The 21233-nt window shown below is 35.0% G+C and overlaps 1 protein-coding gene across 1 annotated transcript in view; it reads left to right on the top strand.

Annotated features, from left to right (window-relative positions):
- RIMS2 (regulating synaptic membrane exocytosis 2) overlaps window positions 1–21233 on the top strand; it is a 615364-nt gene that overhangs the window by 451518 nt on the left and 142613 nt on the right. Inside the window, 1 exon segment of the mRNA XM_032591921.1 lies at window positions 13968–14068. Within this exon segment, the coding sequence (XP_032447812.1) occupies window positions 13968–14068 (101 nt within the window).

Raw genomic sequence — 21233 nt, 5'->3', positions numbered from 1 at the left:
AATAAAATTGAGTCATTATTTAAAATAAGAATAAAAATAAAATAGGAATAAAATTCCGAAGCAGAGACTATTTTTTTTTTTTAAAAGGAGGAATTTAACTTTTATTTTTTTTATTTTTATTTATTTTTTTTTTTAAATTTTTTTTTTCAACGTTTATTTATTTTTGGGACAGAGAGAGACAGAGCATGAATGGGGGAGGGGCAGAGAGAGAGGGAGACACAGAATCGGAAACAGGCTCCAGGCTCTGAGCCATCAGCCCAGAGCCCGATGCGGGGCTCGAACTCACGGACCGCGAGATCGTGACCTGGCTGAAGTCGGACGCTCAACCGACTGCGCCACCCAGGCGCCCCCCGAAGCAGAGACTATTAAAATCTCTGTAAAATAGCCCAATAATCTGTCAACTTGACTATGTTAGACTCAAATCATTCTCTAGGTATCATAACGACATATTAAAGTGTCCTCTACCATATACGCTTATATAAGGAAGTTATTCCTGAAATTCTTACTCTAGTGTTATAAAAGTATTTCACATCTGAAAAATTCATTTGTTCAACAAGTATCTACTAAACATTTTCATATACCAGGCCTATTCTAGGTGCTGGGGGCATAACAGGTCTCTCCCATCATGGAAATTATACTCTTGGGAGAGCTAATAGTCACTAAACAAGGTAAGTTTAGATTGTTATAATTCTATTATTTAAAACCCTCTGTGCTTAGCACAGGTGGGGTGGGAAGGCATATATTTTTGATGGAGGGATCCAGGAAGTCTTTCTGAAGAGGTGATTTTGAACTAAAACAGAAGAGTAAGAAGAAACAAAGTATGAAAGGAGCCAGGAGATACACAACTAAGATCAAGAATCAGAAGATAAAGTCAGGACATTTAAAGTTCAGAAGAAGAGAATAATTTTTGCTATACTTTTTTTTTTTCCTGAAAAGACATTTAAGTGTCAGTGATGGATGGAAGAGTTTTAAATATTGAAGATTTGCAGGGAGATGAACAAAGTATAACTGAATGATAAAGTTAGGATTAAAATACTTTTAAATCATTTGAGTTGAAAGGAAAGGATTATATGTAATAAGTTAGTAATCAAGTTATTTAGTATTAACTTGCACACAATACTATGTATTCATTGGCTCATGGTTAAAAATAAGGTATGATTATTTTCAGATCATTTTCTTCCTCTTTGCTCACTTAAAGCTCTATACTTCTATATCTATAAAAAAACCATTGTAATATAAAAGTGTTGGCATGAAAGGTAAGTATGTTTCACATGAAAGAGGGTAAGTTGGCATGAATAATGCTACATTGAAGATAATTGCTAAGGGAATTTAAATCAGATTACAGTTCAACTGAAGAGAAGGATGTTATTTGACAAAGGATAGTTTCTTTCTAGTAGCCTGTATGAAGGCTTGAGGAGATGGGGTATGGGACATGAGAGTAAGGATGAGAAAGAGAACTAATAGTGGGAAAGGCAAAGTTTAATGGCAAGGAAAATGGTAACAAGTAAGAGTGATTAGATTAATTAATTATGTGACATAACTGATGGGGAGATCATGGTTATAGGTTATAAGGTCATGAAGAATGTGAAGGAGGTTGATAGGACAATTCAGAGTAAAGGAATGAGAATCAGAAGGAAACCCCAAAAAGAAGATTAAAGACTAAAAATGACTATATTGTAGTTTAAGTTTGGGTCAAAAGGAAATAAGTTAAAGTATGAAAAAAAAAAAAAAAGGCCAAAGAGGAGATGATGCAATTAGATAAGAAAAAGGAGGAAATGTTAAAAAGGAAGAATGTTGGGGCAACAAAAGCATTAAATAAGAGTTAAGGGTGTGTATGTGTTTGTGTGAGAGAGAGAAAGAGAAGAGAGAGAATCACTTCATGACTAAGTATTTCAGATTATAAATTTTGGAAAACAGACCAATCTCAGTCACTTACTAAGTTCTATGCCCTGTACAAATGTTCCAATAAGTAAAATTGTGACAAAAGTCCTATCACATACAGTTGTACTGGTTACGTGACATAATCATAATTCATGCAAAGCTTTTAGCACAATTCCTGGCTTCTGGAAAGTATTATTAGTGTTAAGTTCAGGAACGTTATTGTTAAGTTCTCGAACACAAGATTTTAACCGTGCACCTTTAAAAGCTTTGTTACATTTTTTTTCTATGCCTTGATCCAGTAAAACTTTAGTTGAAAAAAAAATTAAAAGCTGGACAGAAATCTGCTCAGTGGTTACCTCGGGCTGGTAGGGAGAGTATTGACAGCAAAGTGACCCCAGGGAACTTTTTACAGTGACAGAAATACTCTGTATCTTGATTGTGGTGAGGTTGCATGACTACATCCATTTGTCAAATGTCATAGATGCACCTAAATAGTGTGAATTTTAATTTCTGACAGTAGGCCTCCATAAATCTGGCTTTAAAAATAACTGAAAACACGCAAAAATTTAAATTAATTTTAAAATATATTACCCCGATAGTACTAAATATATAGACTAATAGAAAATTTTATTCGACCTGACACATCCCAAGCAATTAAAAGCCAACTCCCATCCCAAAATAGGGTTCAGGAGGCTTGGTAATGGATGGGGGGTGGCCTATAACTTCATCACACAAAGAGAAGAGAGGACTCTAGAGGTTGAGCTAGCAAAGGCCGAAAAGTCTGAGTCTAAAGCAGTGGAACAAGAAACCCAGAAGGAGCAAGAGAAGTGTTTAGTGTTGACAGTTCCAAGAACAGGCAAGGCATTAACAAAGACATAAATTCTGGATATTCTGGATAGTCATTGATAATAGCTATAGGAAGAAGGACAAATATGAGAAGTAATGTTAACTTGTTTTGAACAAGCTGAGTTTTGGGCACTGATGGCATATCCATGTGGGGATCGCTAGGAGATAACTAGAAATGTGCATTATTATTATCATTATTATTATTATTATTATATCTTTTGAGAGAGAAGGGGAGAGTGAAAGAGAGAACAGAAGAGGGGTAGTGAGAGAGGGAGAGAATCCCGAGCAGTCTTCTTGCTGTCAGCACTAAGCCTGACGCGGGACTCAATCTCATGAACCATGAGATCATGATCTGAGCCGAAATCAAGAGTCAGATGCCTAACCAACTGAGCCACCCAGGGGCCCCCAACTAAGATGTGAATCTCAGGCTTACAGGAAAGTAGATGAAGGTAGTCGCCTTCAGCATTAAAGTGACAGTTGAAGCTATGGACTTAGGCAGAATCACTCAGGAATAGAATAAGAAGAAAAGTCAATGACAACACTTTAGGAAATGTGTATATTTGAAAGATGGGCTGAGGAAGATAAGCCAACAAAGTAGTCTAATAAAGAGTGAGCTGAATGAGTGTCAGAAAAGTGCAGGCCAAACACTTGGAGAAAATACCAAGCGTAGTTTAATAAATCTATCAAATGCTGCTGTGAGGTCTGATAGAATGGTGCTGAAGAATGGTCACTGGATTTGGCAAATATGACATTACAGGGAATTTAAGAAATAAGTTTCAAAATAAGTATGGTAGTCGAATTTTTTCTTTGAGTGAAGTCACCATGAAATAGTAGAGAACCCCAAGAAGACGAAGTTCTTACTAAATGAATCAGCAGTAACCAAATAACATGACCTCTGTGTTGGAAACACATAAAAGGCTCTCTACTTTGGGATAGTCATACTTTATAGCTCACAAGTGCTCAGTCATGTAAAAACTCATTGTTTTTATATTAGGTATAGTGGGTCCCACTTACGAAACTTGCAGTGGTGATAAATAATTGATGATCAGGATCTTCATTCCACACATTGCAGATTTTACTCTTGAGAAACTCAGAAGTACCTCAGATAAGTTTTAACATGGTGTTAGTCATAGAACTAGGATTCACTGATAAAACGAATTTTTACTTTGCATTCTCTCAGAGATTTCTTTGGGTTAATAAGTTCTTTTACAGTGAGGTTGATGTTTTGGATAATTAAGTCCCTGTGCTATAAGTTATTTTAATACATAATTGAGCTTAGGACCCATTGGAAGTACTGTTTTTATTTCTAGTTTCCAGATTGAAAATTTCAGGTATAGGTCAGTTCATAACTTACTCCAGCCATTTGAAGCTGGAATTTAAAGCAGTTGAGCTCAGTGCCAGAATCTATGCCCTTAACCTCAGGAAGTGGGGTCTTTACCTGTGACAAGGTGGAGGATGTAGAAACGTGAAAGCCGAGAAGCTGTGACATGTGTGGTGGACACCATGAGAGAACAAAGCTACATGTCTAGAAAAAGAAAAGAGAGGAATTTGGAAGGGGACATGTAATGTCAACAGACCGTCTAGTTTGCGGTTTCATTAAGGATCCTCAGTGTCAGTAGTAATCCCATGTGGGTATTTGGAAGGTGGAATGAAATTCAGCCGAGTCTCTGGCTTAGGTGTTTTCATCAAATCCCTAGCTGTCTTGATCTGACGGTGAGCCTACCTTTTATTCCACTTTCTTCTTGGTATTGAAGAGAAGATTTCAGGAAATGTCCCTATTGGTGAAACATTTAGGATGCCTACCTTTGAATTCTGAGGGAGTGTCAAACTGCAGGACATGAGGTCCTCCGTGCAGTCGTTATAGCTCCCTTGACCAATAACAATGTTCACGAGCACCTTTGGAAAAAGGTACACAGCTTGATATCTAAGCATGAGTATTATTTAAAATCCTTGTATGTAGAAAAAAAAAAAAAAAAAAAAAGAGGTTAGAGTGGGAGAGAGCCAAAGCATAAGAGACTCTTAAAAACTGAGAACAAACTGAGGGCTAATGGGGGGTGGGAGGAAGGGGAGGGTGGGTGATGGGTATTGAGGAGGGTACCTTTTGGGATGAGCACTGGGTGTTGTATGGAAACCAATTTGACAATAAATTTCATATATTGAAAAAATAAATAAACTTTTCATCCTCCTTACCAGAAAAAAAATAAATAAATAAAATCCTTGTATGTAATAGTTCCTTTTCTCATTGTAAATAATTAACCCCAACTTAGGTGATCCGAATTTAAAGAAATTTCAGTATTAGCTAACGGGGATGAGATTGTGTAACAACAATTAAAATGTACATTTTTCCTTTTAATCACACTATTGCTACATAAACTTCCCTCATTTTATCCCAATTGATAACTCAAATGGATAATCATTTTCTAGGATTATCACTGTGGATATTCAGAGGAGATGACTATTACAAATCTTTTCTCTATCTGTTCTTATATTGGAAGCTTATGTCACATATGCAGTTTGCAATCATAATGTAATTGATTTTAGTGATTTTTAAAAATTTAAATATAAACATTTTTCTTTTTCTCTACTCAGTTAAATTTTCCAAGCACAATTTAATCTTCCTTGGCTTGCTTGTTGTTGGCAACATGTTGTTATCTCTAAAGGAAATGTAAGGATTTAACAACTTTTATGCATACCATCATTGAAAATATGAAGTGAAATATTATACCTAACAATTGACATTTGTTTTACTCTTGGAAATTTGGCCCTGTTTATGTCACTCCTCTCTCCATTTGGTAATAACCCCTTTCTGATTCTGCTGTTCTTGGAGAATAGGAAGTTCATTATTCCTTTCATTATAGTTTAGGGGATATGATCACATGTGTTTGGATCCTTTTAAGAATCTCAACTTTATAAAAGAATTCCACTTTGAATGACTTATCACCCCTTATCTGCCTCTTTGTTGCCCTGACTTAAGAAGGTAAAATATCTTCGTTACCTTAAAAATATGTATGTTATCATTTTAATGCCATAGTAAGTATAATTTATTTTTTAAGCTTTTATTTAAATTCCAGTAGGTTAACATACACTGTAAATCTGAGTTTCAGGTATACAATATAGTGATTTAATACTTTTCCTACAATATCCAGTGCTCATCACAACAAGTATACTCCTTAACCCCCATCACCTATTTAACCCATAACCCTCCTCTTCTGTGGTAACCATCAGTTTGTTCTCTATAGTTAAGAGTCCGCTTTATGATTTGCCTCTCTCTTTTTTCCCCCTATGTCATTTTGTTTTGTTTCGTAAATTCCACATCGGGGTGAAATCATATGGCATTTGCCTTTCTCTGTCTTAATTTGCTTAGCATTATACTCTCTGGCTCCATCATTGTTGCAAATGGCAAGATTTCATTCTTTTTTATGGCTGAGAAATATTCCATTGTGTGTATGTATGGAGGGAGAGAATCCCAAGCAGGCTCTGTGCTCTCAGTGCAGAGCCTCACATGGAGCTCTGTCTCACAAACTGTGAGATCATGACCTGAGCTGAAATGAAGACTCAGACCCTTACCTGCTGAGGCACCCAGGTACCCCTCTCAGCATTTCTAAGTATACTTAAACATTTATTTCTAAATGAACATAAATGCAAAGTTGCATTTAAATTTCTTTATTATGCTCCTCTCAAACAGTCCATGCAATCTGTGATATGCATAAGAGTGGATGCAGTTGAAATATCTCATGACTTGTGTTAATTAGGCCCCAGATGTGGGACACAGTGTTCTTTCATAATAGGTCATACCCAAATATAATAAGATGGGGACAAGTCATCTACACAGGGCAATAATATGTGTTACTCTGTGGGTTATCTCTTCCTTAATGTAGATTTTATCCATCAGGAAGATGGCAGAATATTTAAAGTGCTTAACACCTATAGGGAATAGTATATTAACCCAGTGAATCCGACTCCTGTTTGTATCTTTTTTAAAAAAAGAGTTTATTTTGAGAGAGACAGAGAGAGAGTGAGTGGGGGGGGGGGCAGAGATAGAGGGAGGGAGAATTACAAGCAGGCTCTACACCGTGAGCACAGAGTCCAGTCAGGGGTTTGATCCTGACCTGAGCTGAGACCAAGAATCAGACGCTTAACCAACTGAGCCACCCAGGAGCCCTATCACATTTGTATCTTTTATCAATGGTTATTGCACTTTCTCTTAGAAACAATATTAACAATAATCATTGTATTCCTTCTCCAAGGGACTCTTACTTAAAAATTTAGTTTCTCCTTTAAAATGTATCTTGTTTTTTCAAAGATACAGGAATTATGACTAACAAGTTAAAAATAACTAAGATGATAGAAAGTTACTAATATTTTCTTTTAAACATGTCAGTATACATGGGGGAAACATACAGTAAAACAATAGCACTTGATCTTGTCTGAAAGATCCTCCTAGCTTCCTAGATTAGATCATCCTTATGATTCTTTTTGCTGGGCAAATTCTCTGGTTTAATGAACTTTTCAATACAGTTTGTGTCTATCTCTCTTTCCCAGGCTTGCTCTTAGAGTGCTCTCTCTGTCTCTTTCTCTCTCAATCTCCTCCCACCTTCTTTCCTCCCTTCCTCTTTCGTTGTCTTTCTCCTACCCTCTATTCTTTCTCCTTTCTGTCCCTGTCTCCTTACACACACACACACACACACACACACACACACACACACACACACTGTAAATTTTAATAAATGCAATGCCAGGGCAAACAGAGTAGGAATTTCTAGACCAGGTATAATACTTCTAGAAATACATTCCAGAAATTTATATTTCTAGATATAATATAAATATACCCTATTTATATTAATGAAATGGATATGATAATATAAAAGAACAAACACTTAAACATTATTTTGGCCTCATAATTAACCAACCAGATACTTACATAGCAGAAAGAATCAGAGAGAGTATCCGGTCCCAAACGACTAATTTTACAGAAAGTGAATTTTATATCCGGAAAGGTAAATTAGGTACTTACAGTTAGAAGGCTTGTGAAATTAACACTTAAACCCAAGTATTTTCTCTTCTTATCTTTTAAACCAGTGCTGTTTTTAAGATTTTAGATTCATTCCTGTATAGCGTAAATACACCCATCACCCTAAATCTGGACAGTTGCAAAGCCCCATCAACCCTGTGATGGTTATCTGCACTGCACTCTCCATGCACAAAACCGTGACCTTCCCCTGTAGCCCAACCATATCCTGATTTTAAATGTTAAAACCTAAAATGGTGCTAAAATCCAAGTCATCTGAGTAATAAAACCTCAGTAAGTCTATTTACTGAATTTAGATGTCAAAACCAGATATGCTCTGTTTCCTCATATCACTAGGTCACTCTTAATAACGTATGTCCGAAAGTAGTCTAAATATCAGTTTCTTTTGACTATAGGAAAAGGAGTCTGTGCAGTTTGCTATAGCATCTCCTTTGAAGTATTATTTAATGAATGTGGCAGAGAGGTAGCAGAGAAACAGCAGACAGATACATATAGTAGCAGGTAACCTAGATATCCAAAATAGATTGTTAAGGTTTAGAACGTAATTTAAAAGCCTATGAGCCTCAAGGTAGTACAACAGTTTTGTAAGTTTCTAGAGTCTTTATGTTTCGGTTAATTACAAGTTTGACTTAGGCATATATGGAGTTCAGTTTTCCTACATTCTTAGGAATGAAAAAAAAGATCATTTTATAAGCAAACACATTATAAACCAAATCAAATTATATCTTTCATTCCCAATGTGTTAACTCCTAGTAACCACAGTAGAAACTTCTTCAGAATTGATTTATTTGGAAATAAGTATTCCTCAAAACTTTTATATCTTAGCTACTCAGTTTAAGCTTACGTGTGCTCAAGCAAAGGGAAAAAGAGACAAACCAAGAAACAGACACCTAACTATAGAGAACAAACTGATGGTTGGGTGAAGTAGGTTATGGGGATTAAGGAGGGCACTTGTGATGAGCACCGGATGTTGTATGAAAGTGTTATCACTATATTGTGCACCTGAAATTCATATTACACTGTGTGTTACCTAACTGGAATTTAAATGAAAACTTAAAAAAAGACTGTTTACACTTTAAAACAAAATGCTTCCATTGGCCCCAGTACTGATGCAGAAATAATTTAGTACATAATTTATCATTTTTATCCCCATATTTATTTGCATACTTTTAAAAAAAATTTTTTTTTCAACGTTTATTTATTTTTGGGACAGAGAGAGACAGAGCATGAACGGGGGAGGGGCAGAGAGAGAGGGAGACCCAGAATCGGAAACAGGCTCCAGGCTCTGAGCCATCCGCCCAGAGCCTGACGCGGGGCTCGAACTCACGGACCGCGAGATCGTGACCTGGCTGAAGTCGGCCGCTTAACCGACTGCGCCACCCAGGCGCCCCTATTTCCATACTTTTAAAATGTAACTTGTTCCAGTGTTAAATAACAACCCAAATGCTTTTATTTAAAAAATAAGTATATATCCCTAAGATAAATTTAGCAATGAATGGCTGTATGTTTACATTAAAAAATTTATTTAACATTTGTTTCCAAAGCATTTTTATCAAATCATTACAAAACCATCCTAGTACTTGGATTTTCCCATCCAAGTACTAACCAGGCCCGACCCTGCTTAGCTTCCGAGATCAGACGAGATCGGGCGCGTTCAGGGTGGTATGGCCATAGACAAAACCATAGGTTTTCAAACTGAATAATTTGTCCTTTTTCACAAAAATATGATGCTTTGTGTTTTTTAAAGTATTTTATCCTGTATAGTGTATAGCCATGTAGACATTTTATAAACTACATATTAACCCCAATAAGAAGACAATAGCACTTAATTTCAATAGCCAGTGATACCTGCTAACATTCTGGTATAGAAATCTTCATTTTTTCCCCTTATCCCTTTGTCTTTTGTATAGGTTATGTGCATATATATTTTTATGAATATATATATAGTTTTTTAGATTATAGTTCAGAAACTATAGTACTATATCACCATTTAATGTTTTATAATTACTAATTGCAGTGTCTTTATATTTACGGATGTGAATGCGCATGCACATCACATGCACTACTTCATGGATGCATTTATCTTATAGATACACCACGAGTGCAGTTCACCAACTCCTATAGTCGGACATCTAGAGTTTCTTCTCCCAGGTCTTTACAATTTTCAAGCAATGTGGCAGTAGAGATACCTGTATGTACATCCTGCACATTGATTTATTTCTTTAGGAACAATCCTGGGAAGTGAAATTTCAGGTTCAAAAACATGACCATTGTAAAGCCTTTTGATGCACAGCACCAAATATGTAGTATTTTGAAACAGTTTACGTTTTATCATTGTACATCACATTCCTATAAATGACCATCAGTTTTTTTGTCGATAGCTGTCAATGACTGTCAATCTGAAAAATAAGTTTTTTCACAGTTAGCCGATATTGAAAGAACAGTTAAAATGTTCAGTAAAATCAGGGACAATATTTTTTTTAATTACTCTGCCTTTGAAAATAAAATAATATAGGGGCGCCTGGGTGGCTCAGTTGGTTAAGCAGCCGACTTCGGCTCAGGTCATGATCTCACAGCCCGTGAGTTCGAGCCCCGCGTCGGGCTCTGTGCTGACAGCTCAAAGCCTGGAGCCTGTTTCGGATTCTGTGTCTCCCTCTCTCTGACCCTCCCCCGTTCATGCTCTGTCTCTCTCTGTCTCAAAAATAAATAAACGTTAAAAAAAATTTTTTTTAAAGAAAATAAAATAATATAACAAAATACTACATTTCTCATTTATCTCATATATATTTTTATTTATTCTTATTTATCTCATTATATCTAATGTAGCCATTTTTAACAATGTCTATTCTTGTTCTTCTGACTGGCGAAAGGTATCAATAAGTTGTTTTTATAGTCTACCCTACTGAAAGTAGAAAATAGACACATGTAACCATGCTTTCTCCTGTGCAATTGTCACCTAGAAGTAAGCAAATAGCTACATACACTGATCATACCTTTTTCTTTATTGCATTCATTTGGTACATACCTAAATGCTGAGTTTAGCACTTAGAGATTACGTGAATTTGGCACTTTTAAGCTTTGTTCGTTTGGAATACGTGAATTCTGTCAGTGTCACCATTATAGTCTGTAATCTTGTTTCGTTTTGTGCCTCTTCAACCTTGTATTTTCTCACAAGAAAAGTCTTGTAAACTAGGATTCAATGCGATAGTTACCAAAAGTAATTTTTTCCTTTCCTTGATAGTTTGGCAAAATATACTTAATTTAAAAAAAAAAAATGTTTCTACTATAGTATAATACACTTCTTTAACTTCAGAAATTCTCAGATAATATTTTATGTTCAGATTACATTTATTATGTCTCTATGTATTTCATGAAAATCAATTAGATTTGTTAAAGCGGCCCTTTATCACATTGTTATTAATTATTTGGGAAGTTTCAATAGAAGACAGTTTTCTATTTCCTATAATGGATCTCTTTACCAGTAGGATACTTTTCTCTCTAAGGATATTATTGTTTGTGAAGTGTTTATCTTATGAGAATAGGTCGATAAAAATGTAGAAAATGAATGGAACGCTTCATATGAGCCAAATAGTTTGGAGCGAGAAATGTGTGGTTTGTCCTAAGGATTAGCCTCCTGGGAGAATTTAAAGTTCTAAGCTAAACATATTTATACAAGTTTGTTGACTGTATATCCACTAAGATAGTCACTTGAGAGATCATTAGTTAAGGCTCTAACAAAATTTTTTTTCGTTTAAGGACTGTCTATAGATGATAATTGAGTCTGGAGATGAAAGATGTGTTTGAGACTGGAATTTAGTTGATAACATGCTTAAATAATTATATCACTCTGTTTGCATCTTTGTTTACTTAGAGCAAATACAGATTAATCTTCTTCTTAGGCCCCCCAATGATCTGTTAAATATAAGTGATGTTCCATAAACCTGATTCTACAAAATCTTTAAACCATTACTAAGGAGAAAGGCTCTTTTGCAAAGCAATATTAAATCAGTGTGGGTTTTTTTGTTTGTTATTTTAATAAAAAAACATTATGCTTTAATGCAGGGATCATCAAACCATTGCCCACAGACCATATCTGGCCCGCTGCCTGCTTTGTAAATAAGGTTTTAATAGAACATTGCCACTCATTTGTGTATGCACACTCTATACCTGCTTTCAAGTTACAATGGCAGAGTTGTGGCAGAAAACATATGGTCTGCAAAGCCTAAGATATTTATTATCGGGCCCATTTACAGAACAAGTTCGTCAACTTCTGCCAGTATATATCACATGACTACCTAGGAATTAGAAAGAATTTAATGTAGCTTCATAGGAGGCTGATGTCCAGAAAATAGTCTAAATATTAGAAAATGCATATGTATGTGTGTATGTGTATATATATCTATATGTATGTTACATAAATTTATATATGTATATATAAAATGTGTCTTAACTTTGTCTATTGGTGCTATTTGAATTAATATAGTATCTTGCTACTATGATATCAAAATGAAACTTCTTAAAAGAACTTCCCACTCAATTTAGTTAATTAATATTCTTTAAGTACACATAATTTCTTTGATGCAGGGATAGCTTTTTTTGTTCCCTTGCCCTTGAAGAAAATAAACATGTTTTCCTGAGAATATCTCTGGAGGTACAAATAATTCCAATGTTGTATTTTAATAGACAAGTAGACATTTATACTTGACTGTATTTCACATTCGTATCATGGAAGCACTCACTTGATTTTATGTTTTATTCAATTTATATTAACATTCCCAACACCCTCATCCCCTATTTTATAATTTGGCACAGAATTAATCACTCAAATCATTATTAAAACAAGACTCTTAAAAAGAATAATTTGGCTCACTTTATTGAATAGTTGCCTTAAATTTTCTGTTATACTTAGAGGTCATGGAATATAGACTCTTTTATTCAAGATACATTCTTTTATTCAAGATTTTCGTACTCCTTTTTGGAATTTTTTTCCTTTTTTAAATCTTATTTTAATTAACAGATTTTTACTCAGAATTTGTCACTAATGGAGAATTATCTGATATACAATGACATTGTTTTCAGGATGACTACTAAAATACTTATTTTTGAATGGGCACACTTTTGTCTAGAGATCTTAACTTGCGGTTTCTAAAAAGTTATGATGTTAAGCGAAGGGCATATATGTGTATGTTTACATTTCTACCCACACTCAGTGGTTATGAATTTACATGACAACATTTTGTTGTAGATACCCACTTGAGCCCAGTAAGCTGTGGTTATTTTTCCCAGTTTGTATATTTGTAGTATGCAATTGAGATTTTGTTTTTCCACTATGCATATTTATGAGAAATGGAATTTTCCTATAAAATCTCTTTGATTAAAGTTATAAATATACCTTAAAAACATTTTTTCATGTTTGCTAAGATTTGCTAACTGAATTTAGTTCTTGTTCTAAGCAAAGTTTTTAAAGACCCTCTTGATACCTATAATTGATGTGTTTGTAGGTAGGACCTGTTATAGAGAGTATTAATCTTATTCTATAATAGGCTTACCATCTCACTTTCTCACCTCCTTCCATGTTTTGTTTTGTTTTGTTTTGTTTTTTTCTGAAATGATTTCAGTGTCTTTACTGGCATGGTATGTTCTCAGGAGTATTATTCCGAGTGCTTCTTTCTTGGCCCTGGTTCTAGAAAATTCAAGTTCAAAAGATCCATACAAGCTGGGGCAACCTGCTTTCACACATGTGCTAGTTTTATGATAATGGTTTCTAAACACAACTGTAAAATTGTATTTGAAGCCAATTAGACTTACAACTATTTTTCAATAAATAAAGCAGCAAATCCTGATGAATTATAGGCTAAAGTGTTACAGTATTATTGCTGTCAAGTTTATGTGTTATCAAATATATTCTCCTGGGCCTACATGTACCAGAAAGTGTTTTCTCTCTAGTTGAGATTTGTTGTTCTGTTAAAACTCATTTACATCTTACTCAGATTAAAACTTTTTTTTTTACATATTTAGTCATCATGCTTTTGTTCACCAAATTGAATACTTTTAATAAACTCAAGAAATAATAGATGACATTTAATTTGTACGTACTACCTTGAATGAAAGTGATATATCAGCCTAGCATTTCTTCTATTATACATCCTGTAAGTGGGACTCAGAAATAAGAACTGAACATTAATTTTATGGGTTTTTTTCTACTCGATAGGTGCTATGGATATAGACGAGAGAAATCGCCAAATGAAAATTAACAAATACAAACAGGTAGCCGGATCAGACCCCAGACTGGAGCAAGATTACCATTCAAAGGCAAGACATTTTTCTTTTTAAAAGTTGTAAGATAATCAATTAATCATATGAAACCGTCAGGTTTTCTTCAACTTCTGAATGCACATTAGTTAGACACGAACATATAATGCAATGGCCCCATGATTATTATTATGCTAAAATTTATAATGTGTTTATATTTCAACTTTTAGAGATAGAAATTGCCTTGTTAAAAAATCACTATATAATATAGGAGATTAAAGAAATGAAAATCTTCAATGATCTAAAGAACTAATCTTTTAGAATTTTTTATTTTATAAAATCTAAAAGGCCCCAACACCCTCAAAATGTTTAGGGAGAATAGCTGTGGTTTTCCCATACCTAGGAATTTTTTTCAATTTCATAGTAATTTAGTTGAATCTGGTTTATTAATGAGTGGTTAGAACAAAATACATACCCATGAGCTCTTGTAAGGAGTTCAAAAGGTTTTTTATTGAGAATCCTTTTGAGCTCCTTTTTGGGAATAAGTTGAGGTATGAGATCTACTGAGGGAGACTCTTCTTCTTCACTGCCTTTATATTTTCAAAACATTTTTAGGTTCATGATATCATTCATAGTCAAAGTCATGAAAAGACTTTTCTCTGATGTAGCTATTTAAGATTTTATAAGAGAACGAAAATAGCAAAACTTATGACATTTAATTATTACGTGTTCTGTGACTCAGTAATGTAATCGTTGCAATCATGCAATACTTGTGGTCTATATCTGTGTATTAGAGAAGAGCTGTTTGGATTTTTATACATTAGGTCTATTTTATCCTTACCTACTTAACCTTCAGTTTCTCTCCATTATACTCCATTCTTTGGTAAAGTCAAGACTTACTAAGTAAAGCGTAACTGGCTAGGTTGGATATGCATATGTGGTAGGTAGCACAGGTTTCTAGTTTCCCCCGAAACTAGAAACTAGACCTAGTTCCTAGGTCTAGTACAACCTAGAAGAGGCAGAGATTCCTACATCAGCATCATCCTCCAAACCACCAAGCTCTTCCTCAAATTACATGAATACTCACATGGTAATGTAGAATTGTTCATCATGGAATTCTGGTGTGCTAGAAATGACATAGGCCTAAAGCCAGAGAAAGGTAAATTCAAGACAAATAAAAATAGCCTTGCCTTTACTCAGCAGGCCCTAAACTTCTATAATTTTTTTTTCTAAAATAAAAATATGAATCGAACTTCAAATAGGTTCAGTGGATTTCATGGAAAATAGTTTTGTAGTGATATAGTACTTCAGACACATCCCTAACCTTTTGAACTTGATGTCAGAAATGATATCTGTGTCTTCCCAGACTTTGTTGTATTTCTTCTTAGGGCTAAATAGATACATTTTTTTTCTTTTGTGGCATCTCTTCTCTAATCTCTCATTTATTCATTTTATAGAGTCCAAATACCAAGGCATGTAGTCCTAATAAAATAAGATATTAAAACTTGTAGAAACATGTCTTCCACTGACACCCGTTTGTTTTATTTGTTTATCTCCCAATATACTTTAGGAAAGAATATAGATGATTTTTTAAAATACATAGAATACTCTCAATAATATTGAGGCCAAACAATGTGTATATATATGTATATGAAAATTAATATGTAGAGTTTGATGTTTATTTAAGTAATAATGTTTACTTTTTTAATTAGCCATATTTATTATTTTTAAATGATCTCAGAAGATATTTTTTGAAAGGGTAGCCCCTAACATTTCAATAGAGAATGCTATGCAGTTCATTGGTACAGTATTTATTTGGAGCTCAACTCTGGAGAAATGATGCTCTTTTTAAAATAGTAATGTTTTCACAAAATTATCACAAAATATTTTTATTACAGCATAACTGCTGTATATAAAACCATATTATCATTTTCTGTTTCCTTATTTATCTCCCTAGAATTAGGTAATATAGGCCACATAGTGTGCAGAACTTTTCAAATGTGGACCAGAGGTCTATATTAATCCATTTAACTCTTAATCTAATACACTAAGTTAGTGGTCTGGGAGCAGGGGACAATGCAGAAAGGAGAAGAGTTTTTCTCCGTTCATTTTGCACACCTGATCCTCGTACTTGTCGCTTTGTTCCCAGCAGTTTTGTCCTTTAAGGACCCATTCGCCAATTTCAAAGAGGCCCATCACAAGGAAAGCAATCCAACTAAAGTAATTTACGTTATAATATGAATAAGACAATGCAGAAATAGTGTCATTTTTTAAAAACCTTTAAATACAACTAAAACTCACATTGGTGGAATTGCAGGCAATAACAATGTAAAAAAAAAAAACTCAGTTAAAAACAAAGTATTTTTGACAAATAGGTCACCACTGTTAACTAAACTGTTCCCTTTATTAGACTTTATTCTCTTCTCTACGCTGAGAATACACATTCAGTGCCAGCCTTAAGTGTTTTAAATGGACTTTCAAGACACAGGCAATAGGGACACCAGAAAAGGGAGACAGGTTGGGGCAGGTTAGGAGTGGCTACACATGGGCTGTTTATAAGTTGGACGTTTGTAAACAGGAGTACTTAGAGACTCCAGTGTCATCAAAGTGACAGCAGTAAATGAGTGTAGTGCAGCAGGTGAGAACAGTGCCTGGACTCAAGCAAACTCCCCCTGGGTGCCTTTGGGTAGGTTAACCCCTTATTCTCAGTTTCTTTATCTGTTAAACCAGGCTTTGGGATCTATTTCAGAGGGTCATGATTGGGATGAAAAGAGATGATGTATAGAAATGGCTTAGCATTTAGTGAAGTGCAGAATAAGTGGTGCAGATAATATTTGCTTTAATTTTCACAATAACAACAGCAAATGTAATCATGGGCATGAGAAATTAATATGACAAGGTCAGAACGAAACGATGAAGAAATAATTGAGCTAATGAAAAGGATTCTAGGGCAACTCAGAGGTCATTGAATGTTCCTTTTATTCTCAGAGAATTCAAGCATCAGAAATCTAAAAGGAAAAATTCAGTTTAGGGGGAAAGAATTTATGAATCTTCAAGGGATATGGATTTAAAAAAAAAAAAACAAGAGGCTGAAACATGATGTGTGGTGAGAAATTACAAACTAAATTGCTGAAATGAAGAAATTAGGTTATCAGGGTTGATGTTAAATGAGCCTGGCCCTTGGAAAGCAGTTAACGGGCACACATGTAGGCCTGGCCGTTTCGCTGCTCCTTAATCTGAATACTGAAAGACTACATTTATAAAAAGTAAAGTTGTAAACATGGATAGGTGGGCTTGTACAAATCACTAAGAAAATGCTTGAAAATACATATATTTCGGAGAAGCGAAGAAATGGAGGCTTCTTTTATAGCAGTGATTGAAATAAAATGCTTGGGAAAGATTTTTGGCCTAAGCAGAAAAGTTGAATTGCTAGCAGCATATAACACAGGCCAGCAACAGAACAGCTGAAGTAGGCTTTGTGCCCACTGGAGGGATTGCTGCTGAAGCATCCAGAACCTGGTACTCACATGAAACAGACCCCGCTGTGCTGGTGTGAGTGAGGTGGGATCCTCTGACAAATAGAGCAGAAAAATTCCAATAGGAGTGATCTCAGTAACTCAGTCTCTACTCTGCAAGGCCCTCACAGAGGAAGTTAAAATGTCCCAGAGGAAGTAATGAAGCTTCCTTTCTTGGAAGAAGCAGTTTATTATTTCGTACACAGAGGCAGGATTCAGATTTTCAGGAAACTCTGATAGGCTTCGTCCAGCCACATATCTGACAGAATGGCTTCATCTTTAAAAATCAGAATTAAGGTCCCCTATCTGTGGTCTCCATCCCTGGCCAGGTCAAGAAATCTTACCACTCACTGATGAAGATAACACGGCAGGAGTGCCAGTGGCTGCATCCGGATTTCTTCAGTGCAACACCCCCTTTCTCTACCCTTCTATTCTGCTGTGTTGCCTTCATTTCTTTATAACCCTGCGGTCAGCTAGCTTCAAGATCTGTAGCAAAATCCCAAGAGAAACTCCTGGAATTAAGTGAAGTTGCTCACATGGGAGCATAGGAGGAAAAAAGAGACAAGTCACGTTACCCTGAAGCGTTCTCACTACCAAGCTTCCAAACTTCACCACCAAGGTTCTGAGAAAGTCAGAGTGTGGGTGCAGTTGTCACTTCTTAACATTCTCTCCTCTCCTTCCCCAGTTGAGGGTGACTTCTGTCCCGAGTTCTGCATACTTTAGATTGCTTTCTGGCCCCAAACCAGGCCATAACCCTTCTGGACTGTCGGGCTGCTTGTCTTGGAGCCAGACAGCTTCCAAGCCTTTTATTAGTCACCTGCTGTGTACTTGTCTGCAATCAGTCTCTGGTTGTTCCTTTATCAAGTATATTTATAAAGAGAGATAAAACTAGCTTTTAAAATATAGGTTATTAAGCTAGTAAGTAAGAGCAGCCATATATAATACGGCCCCTGAAGCACATGAGATATTACTGGTAGTCTGATAAGACTGATTGGCCAGATTGAAACAACTTCAGTCTCACCTACAAACTTGACAAATGGCTATATAAGCCTAATGAAAAGAGAGTTGGAAATTGAAATGAAAAAGGAACTAGAGAAAAATCATATTTTAAAAGCCTCTATATTCTCTTTTGCCTCTTCCGTATTTTCTTATTCACGCCAGTGAAGGTAGATTTCTCATCTATATTCTATTACATCCACCAAATAGAATTTAAAACTAATGAAAAATTTTTCTATATACATTTATGTAATTTCTTCTTTATCTGTGAGATAAATGAAGGAATGGATGATCAATATATCTTCATGGGAGAAGAGGCCATTGGAAGTATACCTTCTTGCCATTGGTGTGCATTATTCATAACCACAGTAGCAGCCATGTTCACAGCACAACTTTTGAAGTCTTGATTACAGTAATAGAGATACATAGCCAGTTTTGTTAGTCAGTCTGCAATTTGTTTTTAGTGACTATGATAAAATATAGACTGCAGAGTAGTATTAAAAATGTGGACTCTCAAACCAAACTGCCTGGGTTCAAATCCTACCTGTCAATATTTGAGTGGCCTTGGGCATGTTAGTTAACATCCTTGTGCCTAGGTTTCTTATTCTGGAAGATGTGCTAAAATATAGTACCTACCTCATAGGATTGCTTTCAAGATTAAATCGATTTATGTATATGTATAGCTCTCAAACAGAGTTTGGAATGTAGTAAGGAATACGTAAATGTTAGCTGTGATATGATGATGGTGGTGGTGATGATGATGATGATGGTGGGGAAGAAGAAGAAAAAGAAGAATCATTTCCAGCAGATAACTTGCTCTTACCAAAGCCCTTCGGGGCTCAGCTCTATATTTGTTGCCATCAACAATCTACTAGGTACAGCTAAGCATATCTTTAAGGTAATCCTAAAAATACATGGGTGGAAAGGGAGCTAAAGTATAAAGATTAAGGATAATTTTAAAAGTCTAAAAATTGATTAGGGTTGTATTATTTTTACCAGTTTAGTCAAATCTTTATCCAAAATTATTTTTCTTGCCATTTCTATTCTCTAGCAAACTGGATGTACTTCAACTTTAATTTAAAGAGAGAGAGAGAAAATTATTTTTGCACGCGAATTTATCTGTATCTGCACACACACACACACACACACACACACACACACACCCTAGAGGTGAGGCAAAGGAGAATTTCTCTTCTCCATATTTTAGCTGATGGAAGCAATAGCTATTCATTTCTTCCTTGTCTCATAAATACAAATATACTTCACTTTAAGTAAAAGATCCATACTTAAAAACTTAATGGTAAATAATTTTAGTGGAATTTTAGAAATTTGGTGTTTTTATGTGTGAGTAATCTTTGAATTCTAAAGTTTCCAACTTTAGGTACCTTTTTCCCTCAACATCTTGTATTAGTTTGCTAAGACTGCCACAACCAAATGCCACAGACTAGGTAGCTTAAACAAAAGAAATTAATTTTCTCGCAGTTCTGGAGGCTTGGGGTCTAAGATCAAAGTGTTGGCAGGTTTGGTTTATTCTGAGACCGTCCTTGGCTACAGATGGCTATCTTCTTGCTGCGTGTTCACAAGGTCATTTCTCTGTGAATTGGCTTAGGACCCGCCCAATTGACCTCATTTTACCTTACTTACTTCTTTAAAGGCCCTATCTACAAGTACAGTCACATTCTGAGGTACGAGGAATTAGGACTACGATATGTGAATTTGGGGGATTCACAGTTCAAGCACAACATATTTCTAACAAACGATTAATGGTCTTTTAAAATAACTTTTACTGCCTTATAAAAGTGTATTTGGTTATAATATGAATAGAGATTTTAAAGCAAGTAACTATAGCTATTTCATTTCAAACTTTAAAACTGCTAAAACTTTGTTACTTTTTCTCTTTCTCCAACTACCTTGTCATATCCTAGGAGATGAAATATTTTTTGTGCTTGCAAGTTCAGTTTTTAAATTATTTTGCTTAGTGATAAAACCACATTTAAATTTAAATATGGTTTCCTCGACCATAATTTGGTTTTGACATTCAAGCCGTGGGTCTTTTTTTCTTTACATGTATTTGTTAATTGCCACCCATTACTATATAACCACATGTCAGGCCAAGAAATATGGAGAGGATATTTTTTAATTATGAAGAATTCATTTGAGGTAACTAGGGCAACACTTCATATGTTATAGAACACTATAAAATTACAGAAAAAAATTATAATTTCTCTCTTTTTAGTAAATATAATGTTGCTAAAAACTGACAAAAGAATTTTAAGTAACTTGTATTCAGCTACCTGCTGCTAAAAGGGTCAGTGTATGAACAATAGCTGCTGTTGCCAATAGCATAATTTCTTTTTATATATTGACTAAGAATACATGGAAGAAACATTTTCTTTTACCTCCAGAAAAAAAGAAATTCATTCATTCACCTTTGCTTTCATCAAGCCTCCAGAGCTGCTGGCTTGTTAACTAGAATACCTTACAGGGAATTCAAGGGTTCAATGATACGGGTCACCAAGAGGAGAGAGATCTTGCTTTATGAAATCAAGGAGGATATGGGAAACAAAGAAGGAAGAAAAGGTGATAAATAGGGCAGAAACATTATTTCCAACGCAAATTCCATGTAATCTAGAAGCATTAAGTATTGACATATAAAAAAATTACATGTATAAGAATGTTCAAAACAACAGAGAAATATGAAAACGTATATACCT

Source organism: Lynx canadensis, chromosome F2 (genome assembly GCF_007474595.2).
Source record: "Lynx canadensis isolate LIC74 chromosome F2, mLynCan4.pri.v2, whole genome shotgun sequence".
NCBI classification, from domain to species: domain Eukaryota; kingdom Metazoa; phylum Chordata; class Mammalia; order Carnivora; family Felidae; genus Lynx; species Lynx canadensis.
This window is presented reverse-complemented; position numbering and strand designations above follow the sequence as displayed.